This window comes from Phycodurus eques, chromosome 8 (genome assembly GCF_024500275.1).
Source record: "Phycodurus eques isolate BA_2022a chromosome 8, UOR_Pequ_1.1, whole genome shotgun sequence".
Taxonomy (NCBI): Eukaryota; Metazoa; Chordata; class Actinopteri; order Syngnathiformes; family Syngnathidae; genus Phycodurus; species Phycodurus eques.
In genome coordinates, this window is record NC_084532.1 from 20,436,829 (window position 1) to 20,452,784 (window position 15,956).

Here is a 15,956-nt window from a genome sequence, read left to right on the forward strand (position 1 = left end):
CGTGCACCTGGATCAATTAGCTGTTTGCTTCACTGATCATTGGGCTTGTGTTCATTAGTAGCTCTCCAGGTTCCGGATGATCTGCTCTACAAATTTAATTTCGCTGCTCTATCATGACTTGAGCTTTTTTTTTTTTAACATCCAGCGTCAAATGTCACTATAAAGTGCCTTCAGTGCCCTCATCTGAATCACTCAGTCATCGTGAAACTGTAGGTGTCAAACTCAAGGCCCAGGGCCAGATCCAGCCCACCACTTCAGTTAATGTGGCCCGCGAAAGCAAATCATGTTCGTCGACTTCATGTTGCTTGCTGAAATACAAAAATTGCAACTTGTCTTAACCTTTAATAATATTGAGAATTTCATCCCTTTTTTGTTACCAGTACACCTTTTGAAATAAAATTAATAATAGTTCAACAGTTTTCCTTAGCTTCTGATGTCAAAAGCAGTTATCTATCAATTAGTTGTGTATTTGTAATAATATGAGGTGATTATACATTTATACGGTTTCACAGTCATAAGGTAAACCATAAATACTATGTGGCCTGTGAAAAAAATGAGTTTGACTCCCATAGCAGAATAATGAAACGCTGATGTCTTATTGGCCAAACATTTGCACACAAACCATTGTGTTTTCCCTTCATTTCATAGCATTGTTTTTTGGGATGTAAGTTATTTTGGCATGTCCCTGCACACACTGCTCTGTTAAACACAGTGTGTGTAATAAGTGGTTAAACAAAACAACAGTTTTGTTTAACCACTTATTACACACAGTTTTTTTTACATAGTTTCATTGTCCACATGTTATTTGATAAAACGAGTCATTGTTATCATATATAATCTATGTTCATACTCATTGAACATTTTGCATGTGTCCCTGAAATTGCTGTCGACCCTGTCAATATGGGGTAACTGTCCCTTTAAGAAAGTTTCAGTGATATTAGACAAACATTTTGTCTTTCTTCAGTGGAGGCTGAAACAGTGGATAGTTGCAGAGTAAATATTTACACTTAAGTTTTGTCATTTTCATTATAACGTGTGTAGTTGGATGTTGTCGAACTTAACATATCCACTCTGTCATAGTGAAATATCAATTGATAAACTCACATACAGTAGTTTGCTGTTTACGTAAACATTGTCTACTTGCTTAATTTAAAAAAATGTGGGAGGTTAACCAAATATGCATTTATAACAGCATAACATATACTATACCTAATACAATAAATAAGAAGTTCAATGAAAAACTACAACTTATTGGGGTGAAAGGGGGAATTCTCAAAAGCACCTTATGGTGACATTGACTATCCTGCTGTTTTAATCTGAAATAAACCATGGTCTGTCCTTTTAGGAAATGCCGTCAACTGGTCAGGAGGACGGGGAGTGTAGCAGGTGAGCGCAGTAGCATTTGAAGATGTTCTACACTACATTAACACTGGCCCCCAAAAATCCAAAACAGTCCCATCTAAACTGTCAAAGGGAGAACTAAATCAGCATTTCCATCAGTAGTTTGGTTAACTGCGCTATGATTCTGTAAATTCTTAGGATTAGGATAGCTGCATCAGCTACAGCAACATGCCTAATTTGTCAATAAATAGAACAAAAGTTGGATACAATCCATGAACGAGTGACACAAACAGCAAAAATCTCTTTTGTGCTTTTTATATTTTTCCCATTCCACTCTAATGTTCCCAAGTGATTTCTCTGTCTACCTTTAACAAATGAACCGTACCAGGACAAGAAAAAACAACGGTATTGGTTAGATATTTGTGGATTTGTTACACATGTTGGGTGTTTACATTTTGAACACAAAAATGTATTTTTTGTTTGAGAGCGACACTAATAAAAACTGAAAAAGGAGAATATACAGTACATGTTTAGTGTTCATTGACCAAATACATTAGCAATGGTGGACCGTTATGCTTCTCCATCAATATGTCCAATGCCCCTTGACATGTGTCCAATGAAGTAATACGAGTCAAATCTTTGCAAAACGTCACGTGACCAAACCCAGAAAACAGGTTAGCAGACTTCCTGTGTATGCTGCAATAACGAGCATAACTACGGGTTGATGACATGATGGTTTGACCTAACTGTACGGTAAAATTGTGTTTTCTTTATGGCTGGTCTCTTCGGACAAAAGTTAAATACAGGACATGTATTGTATATCCTTTATTTCTACAAATATGATATATGTAAACACAAATGAAGTCTGAATATCGGATATAGTCATCTCGGACGGCTCTGCGGTGACATCTTGTGTTAAACAAGACAATTTAGATGTTTAAAGTTCCTACGGTGCTTTGTCCCAGTCACCTGCTATAGGGTGCCACCATTTACCCGTGCCGGAAGGAAGCTCTTTTACCTTCTTTGCTGAATGCGAAACTAGGTATTGAATATACCCTATTTAAAGTTTAAAACAAAAATGTGGTTTGGATAACCAACTACTAGCCTGGCATACATATTACAGCACTTTCAGTAATTTTTGCAGGTCTGTGTGAATGTAACTTTTCAAAATTGCAAAGAAAAAACATACCCGTTTTCACCTGGTTGTTCTGATGTAAACATACCCTCAGTCTACATTATTTAGGTGGATTTAAAACGTCAGCATTCAGACCATCAACTGAGCTAGCCCCTGAAATTAGCTGAACAAACAGAGTAGAGCCGAGCTCTCCAAGGAATAAACTTGGCACACTGGGTCTAGTGTGACAGGGATCCTTGTAGCTCAGAACAATCCAAAAGTTCCACTTGGGTTGAGCTGTCTTCGTTTCCCCCCTCCACTCGAAATATCAGCCCCACATCAACATGGGCCCGTAAAGACCTTTCACAAGGCTGACAGGCCACCTGAATCACACAATTGTGCGGCCGGAGGGGCCGGCATGTGTACAGAAGACGCAGTGATCCAGCAACTGTCTGGGTTCACTTCTCCTCTCTCTTATAAAGTCAGCAGGCCCAAATGTCCCAGCGGTACCAAAACAACACATTAACTTTTAATCCATTTCGAGAAAACAATTATGCAACTGTTGGGTTTTTCATAACGCCAACATTTTATAAGGTAATGGCTGGGCGCATTAAAATTCTTGGTTCGCATGGCTCAAACAGCCTACAGCACGTCCCAGGTGAGGGCTGAAAGCTTGAGTGGCCGTGTCTTTGCAGATGGTCCGGCAGCTGTGCAAATGAAAGATGAAGTGTCGTTGAAGGAGCGAGAGAAAGAGCGAGAGAGAGAAGTGGAAAGTTGGCCACAAAAGGGAAAGAGTAACATACAAGTCACTCGCTGAAAAAGTCATGGAAAAATTAATGGCGGTCAGAGATTTGCAGTGAAAAAAAAAAAACAACAACAAAAATCACTGACTTGAGGATTTTACTCCTCAGCCACAATAACAGGTAAAACAAATGTTTGATAGATAAAACAACCCTACACAGTGATAAACCAACTAAGAAATTAAAGCAATTTTGATAAAGGGGGAAAACGTGTACTATCTTGACCTTATCACTTATCATGTGAGCCATTAGGCAAGTCATATTTGCAACACCATAACATTTTGTTTTACCAAAGCAGAGTTAGATATAATGTTAGTTTGCACCTATAACTGTCACTGAAGCACCTTCAGGAGTGAGAAAACAGGGGACAGACTCCTGGCCTGATGTTGTAAACGCACCAACATTTGTCTACAGGAGGAGGAAAGAGGTGTCAAAGAGGACAGATGCACTAAATGCTTCGTACTACAAGTCTGAAGCATAATGTCCTTAAGCTGCAATGCCTGTTTCAGTTATATGTGATAATACATGTTTTATTCACTAATAAAAAAAAAAGAAGGTTGTGCTTTTGTATAGCTATTATACAGAATTACCGTAGTACTGTGTTCGGGCCACACTGGCGTGAAGAAAAAGTTGGGGAGTCAAGAATGTCTAAGATTTACTGTATGTGAAAAATTCTGTTGCAAGAAGCAATTCCTACTTGAAGGAAAAAGTTCAACTGTTTGTTACAAGGATATAAATTTGAAAAAAGACGTTTTTACATGCCCTATAAAAAAAGACATGCTTTTTTTTTCTTCACTGTCTCACATGAAATTAGACAAAATCTTTCCTGTTTTAGTTCAATTAAGATTAAGACCAAAATTATTATTATTTATTAATAATAAGTATTATTATTGTAAATAAGAGTTTTTTTTTAACAATTATTCATTCCTTTTTTTCAAAGTCAGAAGTTTACATACGTCTCATTAGTATTTGGTACCATTGCCTTTAAACTACGGGTATATGACTTGCGTCAAACTATTTGGGTATCCTTCCACAAGCCTCTCACAATAGTTCGCAAGAATTTTGGTCCATTCCCCCTGACAGAACTGTTGTGACTGAGCCAAGTTGGTAGGCCACCTTGCTCACACATACCTTTTTAGATCTGCCGATACATTTTCAATAGGATTGAGATTAGGGCTTTGTGATAGCAACTCCAAAACGTTGACTTTTTTTTTAAGCCACTTTGTAACCAGTTTGGCAGTAAGCTTCGGGTCACTGTCCAATTGGAAGACTCATTTGCGCCCAAGTTTTAACTTCCTGACTGATGTCTTGAGATGTTGCTTCAGTAGTTACGCGTAATTCTCTTTTCTCATGATGCCATCTATTTTGTGAGCCAGTCCCTCCTGTAGCAAAACAGCCCCACAGCATGATGTTGCCACCCTGGTATTTGAAAGTTGGAAGGTGTTCTCAGGCTTGCAAGCTTCCCTCATTATGACCTAAAACAGGTCAAATAGATAACTCCTAAACCAGCAGGCTGCGGCTTCACAAAGATGTAAAGTTTTTAAAGTGCCTCATTTACCAAGTCAGAAACAACGGAGGAAACAATGACAAGTGACTCGCAGTCATAAGAGACACAACTACCATGGGCTCACATTCAATCACCACTATGTTAACCTTGGACTACGAAAAAGAGCAATGTCACACATGGTCATCTGTGTCTACCTAAAAATGTCAACATTTCAGCCTACAAGAACTCCACTTCAAACTTGTCATGTTTCAAGTCTGTAAACAAAAAAATTAGATATTTAACACCATTTTGTGTGGCTGAATTTGATTTGAGTCATGTTATTTTATTAAGATTTAATTCATAATAGTTAAACTTATATTGTTGTTCAATACTCACCAGTTACTCAGTACTTCAGTAGTTATGTTTCACTAAATACTTAATCTTACTCAAGTATTTTTATTTAAAAAACATTTTTTTACCTTTACTTGAGTAATATTATTATAAAGTAACAGTCCTCTTACTTGAGTATAAGATTTTGGTAATTCTGCTCACCTCTGCTTAACAAACTCTAATTCTCCAATTACAACGTCACACACCATGAAGCACTTTTGCAATGTCCTCACCCCCTAAGTAAATTGCCACTGGATGTAAATATCAAGTGGTTAGTTAAAAAAAAAAAGTCCTCCATTGTCCAGCCATCGCCTCTCGGCCCCCCAGTCCGCGCTCGAAACCCCTCCCCGTAGAACCGCCCTGAAAACAGGGGACCTTTTTGAATGACAGCGCTTGGGGAGCAAGACGAATTTTGCTCTGATTTCCCCCGCAGCCGCAGCGTCGATGAGAAGCAGTCGAGGAACTCCATTCTAACTGAATGGATTGGCATGGGGAGAAGCGGACCTCAGATCACGGCTAAGCTGCAGCTTTGGGACTGTGTAACGCTGACGATGGTTGTTATTTCGCTACTCTATCCACCAGGTAAGTGGTGCGTGAGGCCAAATCCGTACTGCTCCGCTCCCAGACCGGCGTGCGTAGCAGCCGCGCTTGCTGTACTCACCCGGATCGGGAGAAGGAACAAAAACTTTTTTAAATGTTTCCGAGCGTTATTTTTGCTCAACTTTAACTAACTCACGTTTCCCTAACGTGCAACTATTAAAATTAATTCTCGTCAAACTATTGTGAGTAAAGAAAGTTAGTAAAAGCTTTTGAGCCCACCGCCGGGACAAAGTACCCCTGCCCCTAACTTCTTTAGACAAGCAGCGCAAGTTAACTCAACTTTGCCTCACCTTTTAGACTACATTGGTCCGAAATTTGAAAAAAAATAAACCACACCATCTTTTAAACACCCCACCTTGCTCTCGTTAATGTAAATATCGCTGTTTAACTTAAAACACAATTTAGTTTTTTTTTTTTTTTTTTTTTTTTTTTTTTTTAAAGCGAGGGGTGGGGGGCTTATGGTTAGCTAGCTAGCGTCTCTTACTAGCAGGCATTCGAAAATAAAAACACAAAGTTGGCGTTTTTAGGGCAGCAAACGAGGCTAATTGGGACATAGAATGCTTGATTTGTTAACACGTCACGAGTGGAACGAGGATACCCACCTTGTCGTCGAAGCAAGTCGCACTGACGTTGTTTGTGCTCGAGTTATGAACGTTATTAGCTACCATGAATGGAGGCGATGGAGGGGGGTGTCCACTGTTGAGCCATTTGGCACGACACGATTGAAACCAAACCGCTAGCTAACCACAAAGTCGTGTTTCGATAGGATGGAGATGTTTATATCTTCATTTTTTTCCAAATCATAGTTTTCCTTCTTACTTTTGTTTGAATGTTGAGAATGTAAATAATTCGTATTAACTCCTTTGGTATAGGGAAAACACTCAAAAAAAAAAAAATATTTTGGGACCCACAGGCTGGAATAGTTAAAGTAGAAATTACATCTTTATGTTTGCTTTTGTTTCAAAAAGTATTATTTAACAGAAATATAAATTTGTTGCAAAAGTTGACTGGATGTGGCACACAAACTTCTAAGTATTAATGTCGCTGGAAAAGTTGTTTGACTGTTACTTTTTTATTGTTTTTATTTATTTGTACGTATCACTGGTGGTGGAGTGGTACACTTGCCTGACTTGGGTTCAGTTGACCGTGTGAAAGGTCATCCGCATCTATTTTATGTGCCTCGAGATTGAGAAGTCACCTTAGGAAAGATCCAGCTCACCAGCAACCCTGAACAACAACATAGAAAACATATAGAAAATTGATGTATATATTTTTAGATGGTATTTTGACATACAATATATTGATCACAGGAGTTGTGCCTCAGTGGCGGTCTGTGGATGAAGCGCAGCTTCCCACAGCTGACGTCATTTTTGCCTACTTTGGACAGCAAACAGGCTGACCCTGAATAAACAGTGGTGTTTGCAGCCAAGTGGAGCACATTATTTTGCCTCCATTGCTTCAAGGTGAAATTAATCGGCTATCAATTTTAACACATTGAGGAATTTATAATGACTGACTAATTGATGATCGTGCCCATCTCTTTGTAGACATTCCATGTCTCATTGTGACCACAGAAAGGGCAACATTGGGAGCTAAACATCTCCTTTCAAAACAACGCATCTCCATCTTATATAAATGAATGCGAGCAGACTCTTGCTGGTCCTCATAGTGGTCGTTTCTGGAGATGAACGGAGGCTGACGGTTTCTCATGGTGGTGATTGTCAGAGGGTGTCAATCAGGGCAGACTCTGCTGACCCCCGATACGAGGCAGCTGATGCCGGTTGGAATTCCGAGGAGAGATGTTGAATGCCTCCAGCTTGACCTCCTTTACCACATCTCTGTTTTATCAGGGCTAGTGTTGAAGTGCCGCGGCAGTGACGTGCATTAATCATCTGTCACCCCCCCCTCTCTACTCACACAGAGACACACCTCTGTGAAAGGGAAGAGTTGGTGGTGCGAAATATTCCCATGGACAGTGTTGATAGTATCTGTCCAAGATGTGAGCCTTGGCGAAAACTGATGATACATTGTTGTCCTTGATTACCTCTGTCAAGGTTTCTGAAACTTTTTTTTAAGATGGCAAACTATCAATATACATAACAATGCATATGAAACAAGAATCAAAAACCTCTGACATGAAATTATGTACCTCCTCTATGATCATAAAATAGCTTGTAGCATTTGAATTGTCCAATCCCTGTACAACACGTTTTACATTTTCATTGTAGTTTTTTTTTTTTTTTTTTTTTTTTTAAAGTAAGCTTGAGTTGAAGTGCATAGGCCAAGGAAGAATCGATTGTGTAAGCATTGTGAAATTATTTTTTTGGGTGAACGATACATGGATTAGGCACAGGCATCATAATCAATTAATTCATCGTAAATAATTGGTTGATTGTGTAGAAATTATTGTTGATTAATCTTGCCTTGACAAAGACAAAATGGAGTTCATTACTAGGCTGCCACCAGCAGAGGTACCATTGTTTCTATTTCATCCTAGTTTCTGGTCTTTTTAAGAAGAACATAACATCACCTACAGAAATTTTTAGCTACAGACCGCTGAGTAGCATTTGTGATTCATCCAAGTTTTTTTTCTTCATAAATAGTTAATTCTTCCCAATTATTTTTTTTGTCAAATGATCATCCCTACTAAACAACTCTTTGCGACATACTGTATTTTGAGCTTCTTCGTCTATGATCATATAGTCACTAGGTGGCAGCCGATGACCATGAAATGCCATGGACATTTGCCAACCCTCTATTAAGTTTCTGTGAAATGTGTATCTGTGGTTTTTTTGTTTGTTTGTTGGAATTCAACAAACAGCAAATGGGTGAAAACAATAACTCTCGCCTTTTGGAGGTATAACCAGTAGGTGGGAGCCTATGAAGTTTGTTTAGCCCTGGTGGAGGTCAGCACTCATTGACACTCGAGTCGTAAAGTAAACCCTCCGTAGATGGCTTTTTGCACGTATCATTTTTTTGCCCCCACTCCCATAAAACAGACAGATAATTTATCCATAAGACTCCAGTTTTAAGACTGCAAGTTTCCAAACAGCATGGCCTTGAGTGATAGCCTTCGTGTTATCTGCCCACCGTACGCCAAGCCCTGGTGTGCCATGTAGTGTAGTTTAATGGACCTCGAATACCTCTGTAGCAGCCAAATCACGTTCAACACCCTCAGGCTAACCAACACAGGTTGGTTTCCCTCTAACCGTGGAGGCTGCTTGCGATTTCTGGGAGGGCTCTTTTGAAGACGGAGCGTTTGGAAATTTGTTGGCTCAGGTTTTAATGACTTGGTGATAGTGGAGACTTTTCACTAGGGGGGCCAGGTGTACTGAAGTGATTAGATGGGCATAACAATCCATGAATTCTGTCGATTCTGTGGAATGATATTGGGTCATGACCCTAGATTCAGGATGATTTTCATAGTCGTTTTTAAAAAAAAAAAAAAAAAAAAAAAAATTTTTTTAGTACGTTTGAGTGGCGGTGCTTGGGCCAAGGAAGCATCTATTTTGTAAACATTGTGAGATTTTTAATTTCTCAATGAAAGTAATGCATGCATTAGGCACGAGCACGATAATCGATTCATTAGTCGTTAAGAATTGGATGAAGGCTCTGGGAAGTTGGACTACATCCATAGCAGCATTATTTTTAAAACAGGAGTTCAGAACATTCAGAAAGAGGTTCTGCCATCCCTTTAAAAATAATAATAATCGTTATTTCATTTTAACATAATCAAGTACATGTACCCAAATGACAGAATTGTTCTGGTGCTGAGCCCAATTAGGATTGTTTGGCCTTGGTGGAGAAGGACGATTACGGATATCTTGGTTATCTCTCTGACGCTCATGGCTCTGGTTTTGTTTTCCAGCCTCTTGTCAGCAGTGTCGCATCCAACGCTGCAATGCTGAGTACGTGGCATCTACCTCACCCTCCAATGGCCTGCAGGAGGACATGCCGCCCGACGTGGACTACTGCATTGCGTTGCGGGCCTACGCCTTGTGCACCCGTCGGCAGGCCCGGAGCTGCCGCGGCGACCTGGTCTACCACTCAGCCGTCTTCCGCATCAAGGAGTTATTCTCCCAGCACAACTGCTCCAGCGACGGACCAACATCCTCCGCCAAGGTCCCCAGCACATCCCGGCCGGCCGTGTCGGAGCTGTGCAACTACGAGAACCGGGTGCTCGCCGCCGGTTCGGGGGGCCAGCAGAAGAAGTACGCCCACTGTGGATTATTCGGAGACCCGCACCTACGGACTTTCCGGGACGAGTTCCAAACCTGCAAGGTGGAAGGGGCGTGGCCGCTGATCGACAACCGATTCCTGTCCGTGCAGGTGACCAACGTGCCTGTCGTCCTTGGCTCCAGCGCCACTGCAACCAGCAAGGTAAGGATTGCCTGTGTGCTATTATTAGAACTAAGAATGGGCATAACAATCAATTTAAATTGACAGGCAGCTTAGTAGGAATGTTCAGAGCGTTCAAAGAGATTCTCCCATCCAATTAAAAATCTTAAAAAAAATAACAAAATCCCAATAGTCAATTAAGGAAATCCAGTCAACCAACGCGCAACTACCTTGACCCAGAACTACTACAAACAACCACGGAGTCTGGGTTGTGGAACGTTAGCGTGCTAGCTCAAGCCTCAAACCTCGCCGTAAAGCACCAGAACGTGAAGTTAATCGTCATTCCACGGTGCCTCTCGAGTCTCCCCGGCATTCCTGCCGTCTCGCAGCGGCCTCAGATCTACGAGGGGGGAGAACTAAAGAAAGAAAGAGAAAAGGGGGGGGGAATGAATAGGGAGAGTCCTTCACCGGTATTGAATCACTGACATGCTTGAGCGCTCTACCTTTAACACATGGGTGGTCATATGGTAGTGATTAACGCTCACTCAAACATTCTCCTCCGCCGCCGCAATCTCGAATGTTTTTGTCACCCCTCTGGCCAAGTAATTAGCCCCGCACTTTGTGTAAATATGGAATGATGTGGAAAAATAGAAAAATAATTGGAAAGGAGTGTCTTTCATGTCGTAATTACTGAAAGAAGTAGCACTAGCACAAGAGTATCCCAAAACCTTTCACCTGAACCAAACCTAGTCAAATATACCCAGCACAGTCATAACACGGAGATATACTCTACATAAAGTGATGATAAAGAATACACATGGTTTCATCACAACAAAATAAATGATGTGGCAATTTGCAGATCAATACAGCAGCATTTTACTCTTGACAGTTGGCGATCTAAGGAAAATGAACCCGCTTTGGGCCACACTTTGGGAAACCCTGGCCTAACACAAATACTTATATTAGGGTAATTAAAGTGGGGCAATGTTATGAAATTTTAAAGAGTATACCCTTTAAAACTGACATAAGCAGATGTCTCGGGGAATGACACTTTTACGCAATTCCAATACGCTACTCTAAGGCAAAAGGTCTTTATTTTGCCTATAATACATTAAACCAGAAACAAACCCCATAGATCAAAGTAGTGTTGTGGTGTTTTTTTAACATTTATTTATTTTTATTTTTTTTTAAAATAGCCTTACGCGAACCTGAAAGTGAGTGGAGGTGTATCTCTGCAAGTACCCGCATTTCCCCCATCGCGCCCTCAGAGTAGGTTTCAACTTGCCAGACAGGAAATCATCCGTCATGGTGCAGTATCCTTTCCAAAAGTGTAAACTTTGTCAAGTACTTTCAAAGAAACGGCCGCTTCGGGGGCTCCTGATTTGTTTATTTCGTTTTTGGAGCTCAGCTGGAATACAAATCACTGTCACTGCTCGTACAAACGCTGGCACGACAGTCTGACTGGGGAGGGGGAAGAGAAGATACTGGCTCATATAACATGCTGGTCATTGTTGTTTTTCAAAGTTGGGTTCAAATGGATGGAGGGTTGGCCATAGATTATTTCACCCAGGAAAAGAAACAAATGGGATTTAAATGTTTGGTTCTCTGCTGCCACCTTGTGGTTATGGTCCTGCATCCACCTAATTTAGGACGATGAGGGGGAACCTTGTTTTTCCTTATTAGGGGCATTTCAATTTTTTTTCTTTCCGTCCGGCTAAGGCCAAAATCAATTGATGAAAGAATGATGCGCCGAACACACAAACATTTAATTTGAGTGTTTTGGGTGGATTTTCCCAAACCCTTCTTCTGAGGTTTTACTAGGATCAGAGCACAGAGGTGTGACGATCCTTTTGAAAAGTATTACTATTCTGGCAACTAAATCAACTTTTGTGGGGCCTCAGCATGCTGTAAACTCACAATCATTTTACAAACGTGCATTCTGGTGAAAATGTACAACAACAACAACAAAAAAAACTCTCTTACAGTGACCTCTTATTGCTCTGTTTATGGTACTTGTTTTAAGAAATCTTGCCAAGTCAAATTTTCCTGTTCTATTGGCAGTTTATTTTGTTTAAATGAAATAACAAACCTAATTTCATTATTTTTTTTCCATCTTTTTTTAAGCCCAGTTTGTTTGAGTAGTCAGTCATGGTTTGATGGTGTCGTTTTTAGAGGATTTGGGCCATTTACGGTTTGCTTATAGAACTGCATGGTGGTCCGGTTGAAGACGTATTTACAAAACACTCAAGTAAATGTGCTATTGGTATTAGTTGTTAATAGTGCTGCAACTTTTATTTCATTTAATTTAATTATTTGTAGAACCAAGTATTCTACCAATTATTCCAGCGATTACTGTTGGATGATTGGCTAAAAATGGGTTTAGCATCATTAAACACATTAATGTGATTGAGAGGTGCAGGTATTATTTTGTCCACCTGAGATCGGCATCTTTACGTTCCACTGTAGTCGCTGTGACTTTTGAGTGTGGCATGCGTTAAAAGGCGGGGCCTGGCCTGGCGCGTTAGGACGGCATCAGCAAATGACAACGTAGACTTTGCTGGTTTATACGTTAGCCAGCCTGCACGTTGAATGACTCGGCGTGAGTTGTGGCAGGTGGATCATTGACCATCTGCGGGGGCAATACAGTACTTTCTAACGAGCAATGGTAGGCTATATAACATGAGCTAACATCGCTACGTTACATAGTGTTGGCAACTGTAGATGTGCTGTTGTGGTATGCATTGCACTTTGATCTTCTTTGTTAAGTATGAAATCATCCCAAACTTTGGACATTCTCTGTCTTTCCTCCTGGCTCTTTGCCATTGTGCCACTTTATTTCCATCTGCAGTAACAATAGTCCATGTGAAAAAATTATCCCTGCAAGCTTTGCGGCAGAGATTTAGTTTCGCCTCTTTTGTAATAAAATTATTCGAGTTATTCAATTATTCATTGCAGCCCTAGCAGTTAATGTTATTTTTTCCCCTTCTGTTTACAGATCACGGTCATCTTCAAGTCGTATCATGGCTGCACGGACCAGAAAGTGTACCAGGCTACCACAGATGACCTGCCGTTGGCCTTTCAGGATGGCACTCGTAGCGGCGGCGAGAGTGGTAGCCTGACCATCGCGGAGCGGGGCGGCTCCGGAGCAGGCCGCCAGGTGAAGATCCAGGCGCGTTACATCGGCACGTCCATCATCGTGCGGCGCGTGGGCAGCTACTTGACCTTTGCCATCCGTATGCCCGAGGACACGCTGGACTTTTCCGAGGACAATGGTGGCCTGCAGCTCTGCCTGCACGGCTGCCCGCGCAACGAGCTCATCAAGGAACACACGCTCGGCCGCCAGAGCAAGCAGCACCGACAGCCGGGCGCCGCCACTGAGTTGGGTCCGCTACGGCCCCCCCACCAGGGCTACACGGTGGAGCGAGCCACGGCCAAGTGTCGGGAGACTCTGCAGGTGGAGGACGTTTACTTCCAGTCCTGCGTGTTCGACCTACTGACCACGGGAGACCCCGAGTTCTCCATGGCGGCTTACGGTGCCCTGGAGGATTTAAGGGCGCTGCCACCTAGCAAACTCAAGCAGAACTCCCCGAGGAGTCCGCGTCTTTACAACAGAGGAGCGTCACAGACCGTAGCAGTCAACGGCCCAGCTTCCGTTGTCACACTCGTACTCCTCATTGTGCTGCTTTTGTAAAAAAATATATACAATACATTATTTGGAAAAAGACTGGTGGAAGCATCACCAGCTTGAGGGAAGACTGACAAGAACGCCATCCTAATATTTGTTAATTCGGAACTGTTATAGCTTTTGAAGGATTGCAATATGGCATGGATTCACACAAGACAATAACCTGTTCCGTCATTTGCCTTTTTTTTTTTGTACATACAAACGCTTCACTCCATGTTTGTAATATCGTGCACACTCTGCCATGCAGCGTCTCCAACCATAGCAACAGCACTTACCATTATCAACAGGCATGTTTTGTGTATTTAAATGTTATTTCACAGCATGGCATGCTAAATACACAAGCTCCAACAACTGAATGTAAAAACTACCTATCCACCTTACAGTATGTAAACGTGATTCATTTGGTCATTCTATAAAACACTCCCCCTTCAAGCTGTTTGGCTGCAAGTTTTAAAAGGTAAAGGGATAAAAAATCTTTATATAATAATATATTAAAAGCGTGTATATATGTGTTTTATATTGTGTACATTTGCTGATGTATAGTTGTTTTATCTCTAATATGTTTTACATTTGTTGTGTTCTCTAGGCTATTTTAGTAAATAAGCTGTGTTCTTCCCTATGTAATTTTCCATATTAAAGTGTTGGACAGTCCTACATTATTTCCCTGTATTTTTTCCCCCCCTCTCTTACTTTTATAGGTTAGTGAAAGAGGAAGATGTGAGTCAGTTACGTACTGTCAAGGTGGTCCTCTTCTATCCTATCGTTCCTTCCAGGGGGAGCATGACTTGGCATTTCCTGCTTTAAGATTGAAAAAAAAACAACAACAAAAAACTCACAGTGTTTGGGTCAAGACCTTGTAAACACAGTTTAAATATGTAAAACATGGAAAATCTAACTTTAAAATAAAATCGTAGTTCTTATTCAGTCCTGATGGGGTCATCAGTCCATAAGAGCTGAAAGCTAAAAGGGACTTTTGATAAGCAATGAAGCTTAACGTCTACCTGCACTATTACATTTAGAAAGTGTCATTATTGTACAGGTCTTGTGTTACATTGCAAGTGTAAGACTATCATATACATATGAAAGAAAATCACTGCAGACAGCATCTCAAATTATGTGTGTGAAGGTTTTTCAGTTCAGGCCATGACATCACAGACAATTATGATGATGCACCAATGTGTAATAGTTAAAGGAAAATATCTGAAAAGCAGCGTACCACTTATCCTGTCCAGTTCAGGGCCACAGGTGAGCTGGAGCCTTACCCAGCTGACTGGGTGAGAGGTGGCGTATCAATCACAAGGAACATAGAGCCAAAACACAACTATGAACAATTTACAGTCTTCAGTAAATGTATATTTTTAAATGTGGTACAAATAACCCCATGAAAAAAGAAACGTGCATGTAAACTCCCTGACATGGGATTCAAACCCAGATTCTTTTAACTGTGTGGCAGAGGTACCAAACACGTGCCAATTGTGGTCACCCACATTACTTCCTGCTTCAGGGAAAATCATGTATGGTTGAAGGGCAGAGCCTCACCTGCATCATGAAGAACCTAATACTGTAACAATTAAATACAATTCTTCTAAAAGTTCTGTAGTCTGTGCTTTGTATATATATATTTTAACCCAATAATGATGATCCATGATTTCAGTCAAAATGACTGAATTTGCATATTTCCTGTTCACGTCCACGGGCCAGACGCGAAGTGCAGCAGCAAGGAGCCGAGCCTTGGAGATTGCGCAATCCTTCACCATCTATTAGTACTTGCTGGACTACAACAGAGGAGACAGTTTTTATATGCACTCTAATCTTCCATAGTCATGTCAATGTATTTAATATTGGTATGTTCCATATTTAGTTTTCCTGATCACATATCCAATTCAATTTATGTATAAAACAGTAAAAGTACATTTAAAAACAAGTGTGGGCCAAAGTGCTGTACATCTGTACATTTAAAATATGAAAATAATCAAAATATCAAATATAGCACTAATAAACAGCATAACATGGCAGATAAAGTGTAAGGCAGACAGTGCTGTGTCTTATAAACATTGTAGCAGACTTACTATTAGGTCTATTAGGGCTATTGCCTGAGACCGCAAGAATTCTAGGGGCCATAAGCGTCTCATAAATATGGATTATTTAAGTTTTCTTTAATTTAAACCAATAATGATTGTTTTTGTCTTAATTCACACGCTT

General features: G+C 40.7%; 1 protein-coding gene across 1 annotated transcript; it reads left to right on the forward strand.

Annotated features, from left to right (window-relative positions):
* The first annotated feature begins 5,514 nt into the window (after positions 1-5,514).
* Positions 5,515-14,397, forward strand: rgmd (RGM domain family, member D). Its single transcript, XM_061683635.1, has 3 exons — positions 5,515-5,713; positions 9,600-10,111; positions 13,065-14,397. The coding sequence occupies exons 1-3, from the start codon at positions 5,515-5,517 to the stop codon at positions 13,758-13,760; spliced, it is 1,407 nt and encodes a 468-aa protein (XP_061539619.1). The 3' UTR covers positions 13,761-14,397.
* The last annotated feature ends 1,559 nt before the right edge of the window (positions 14,398-15,956 follow it).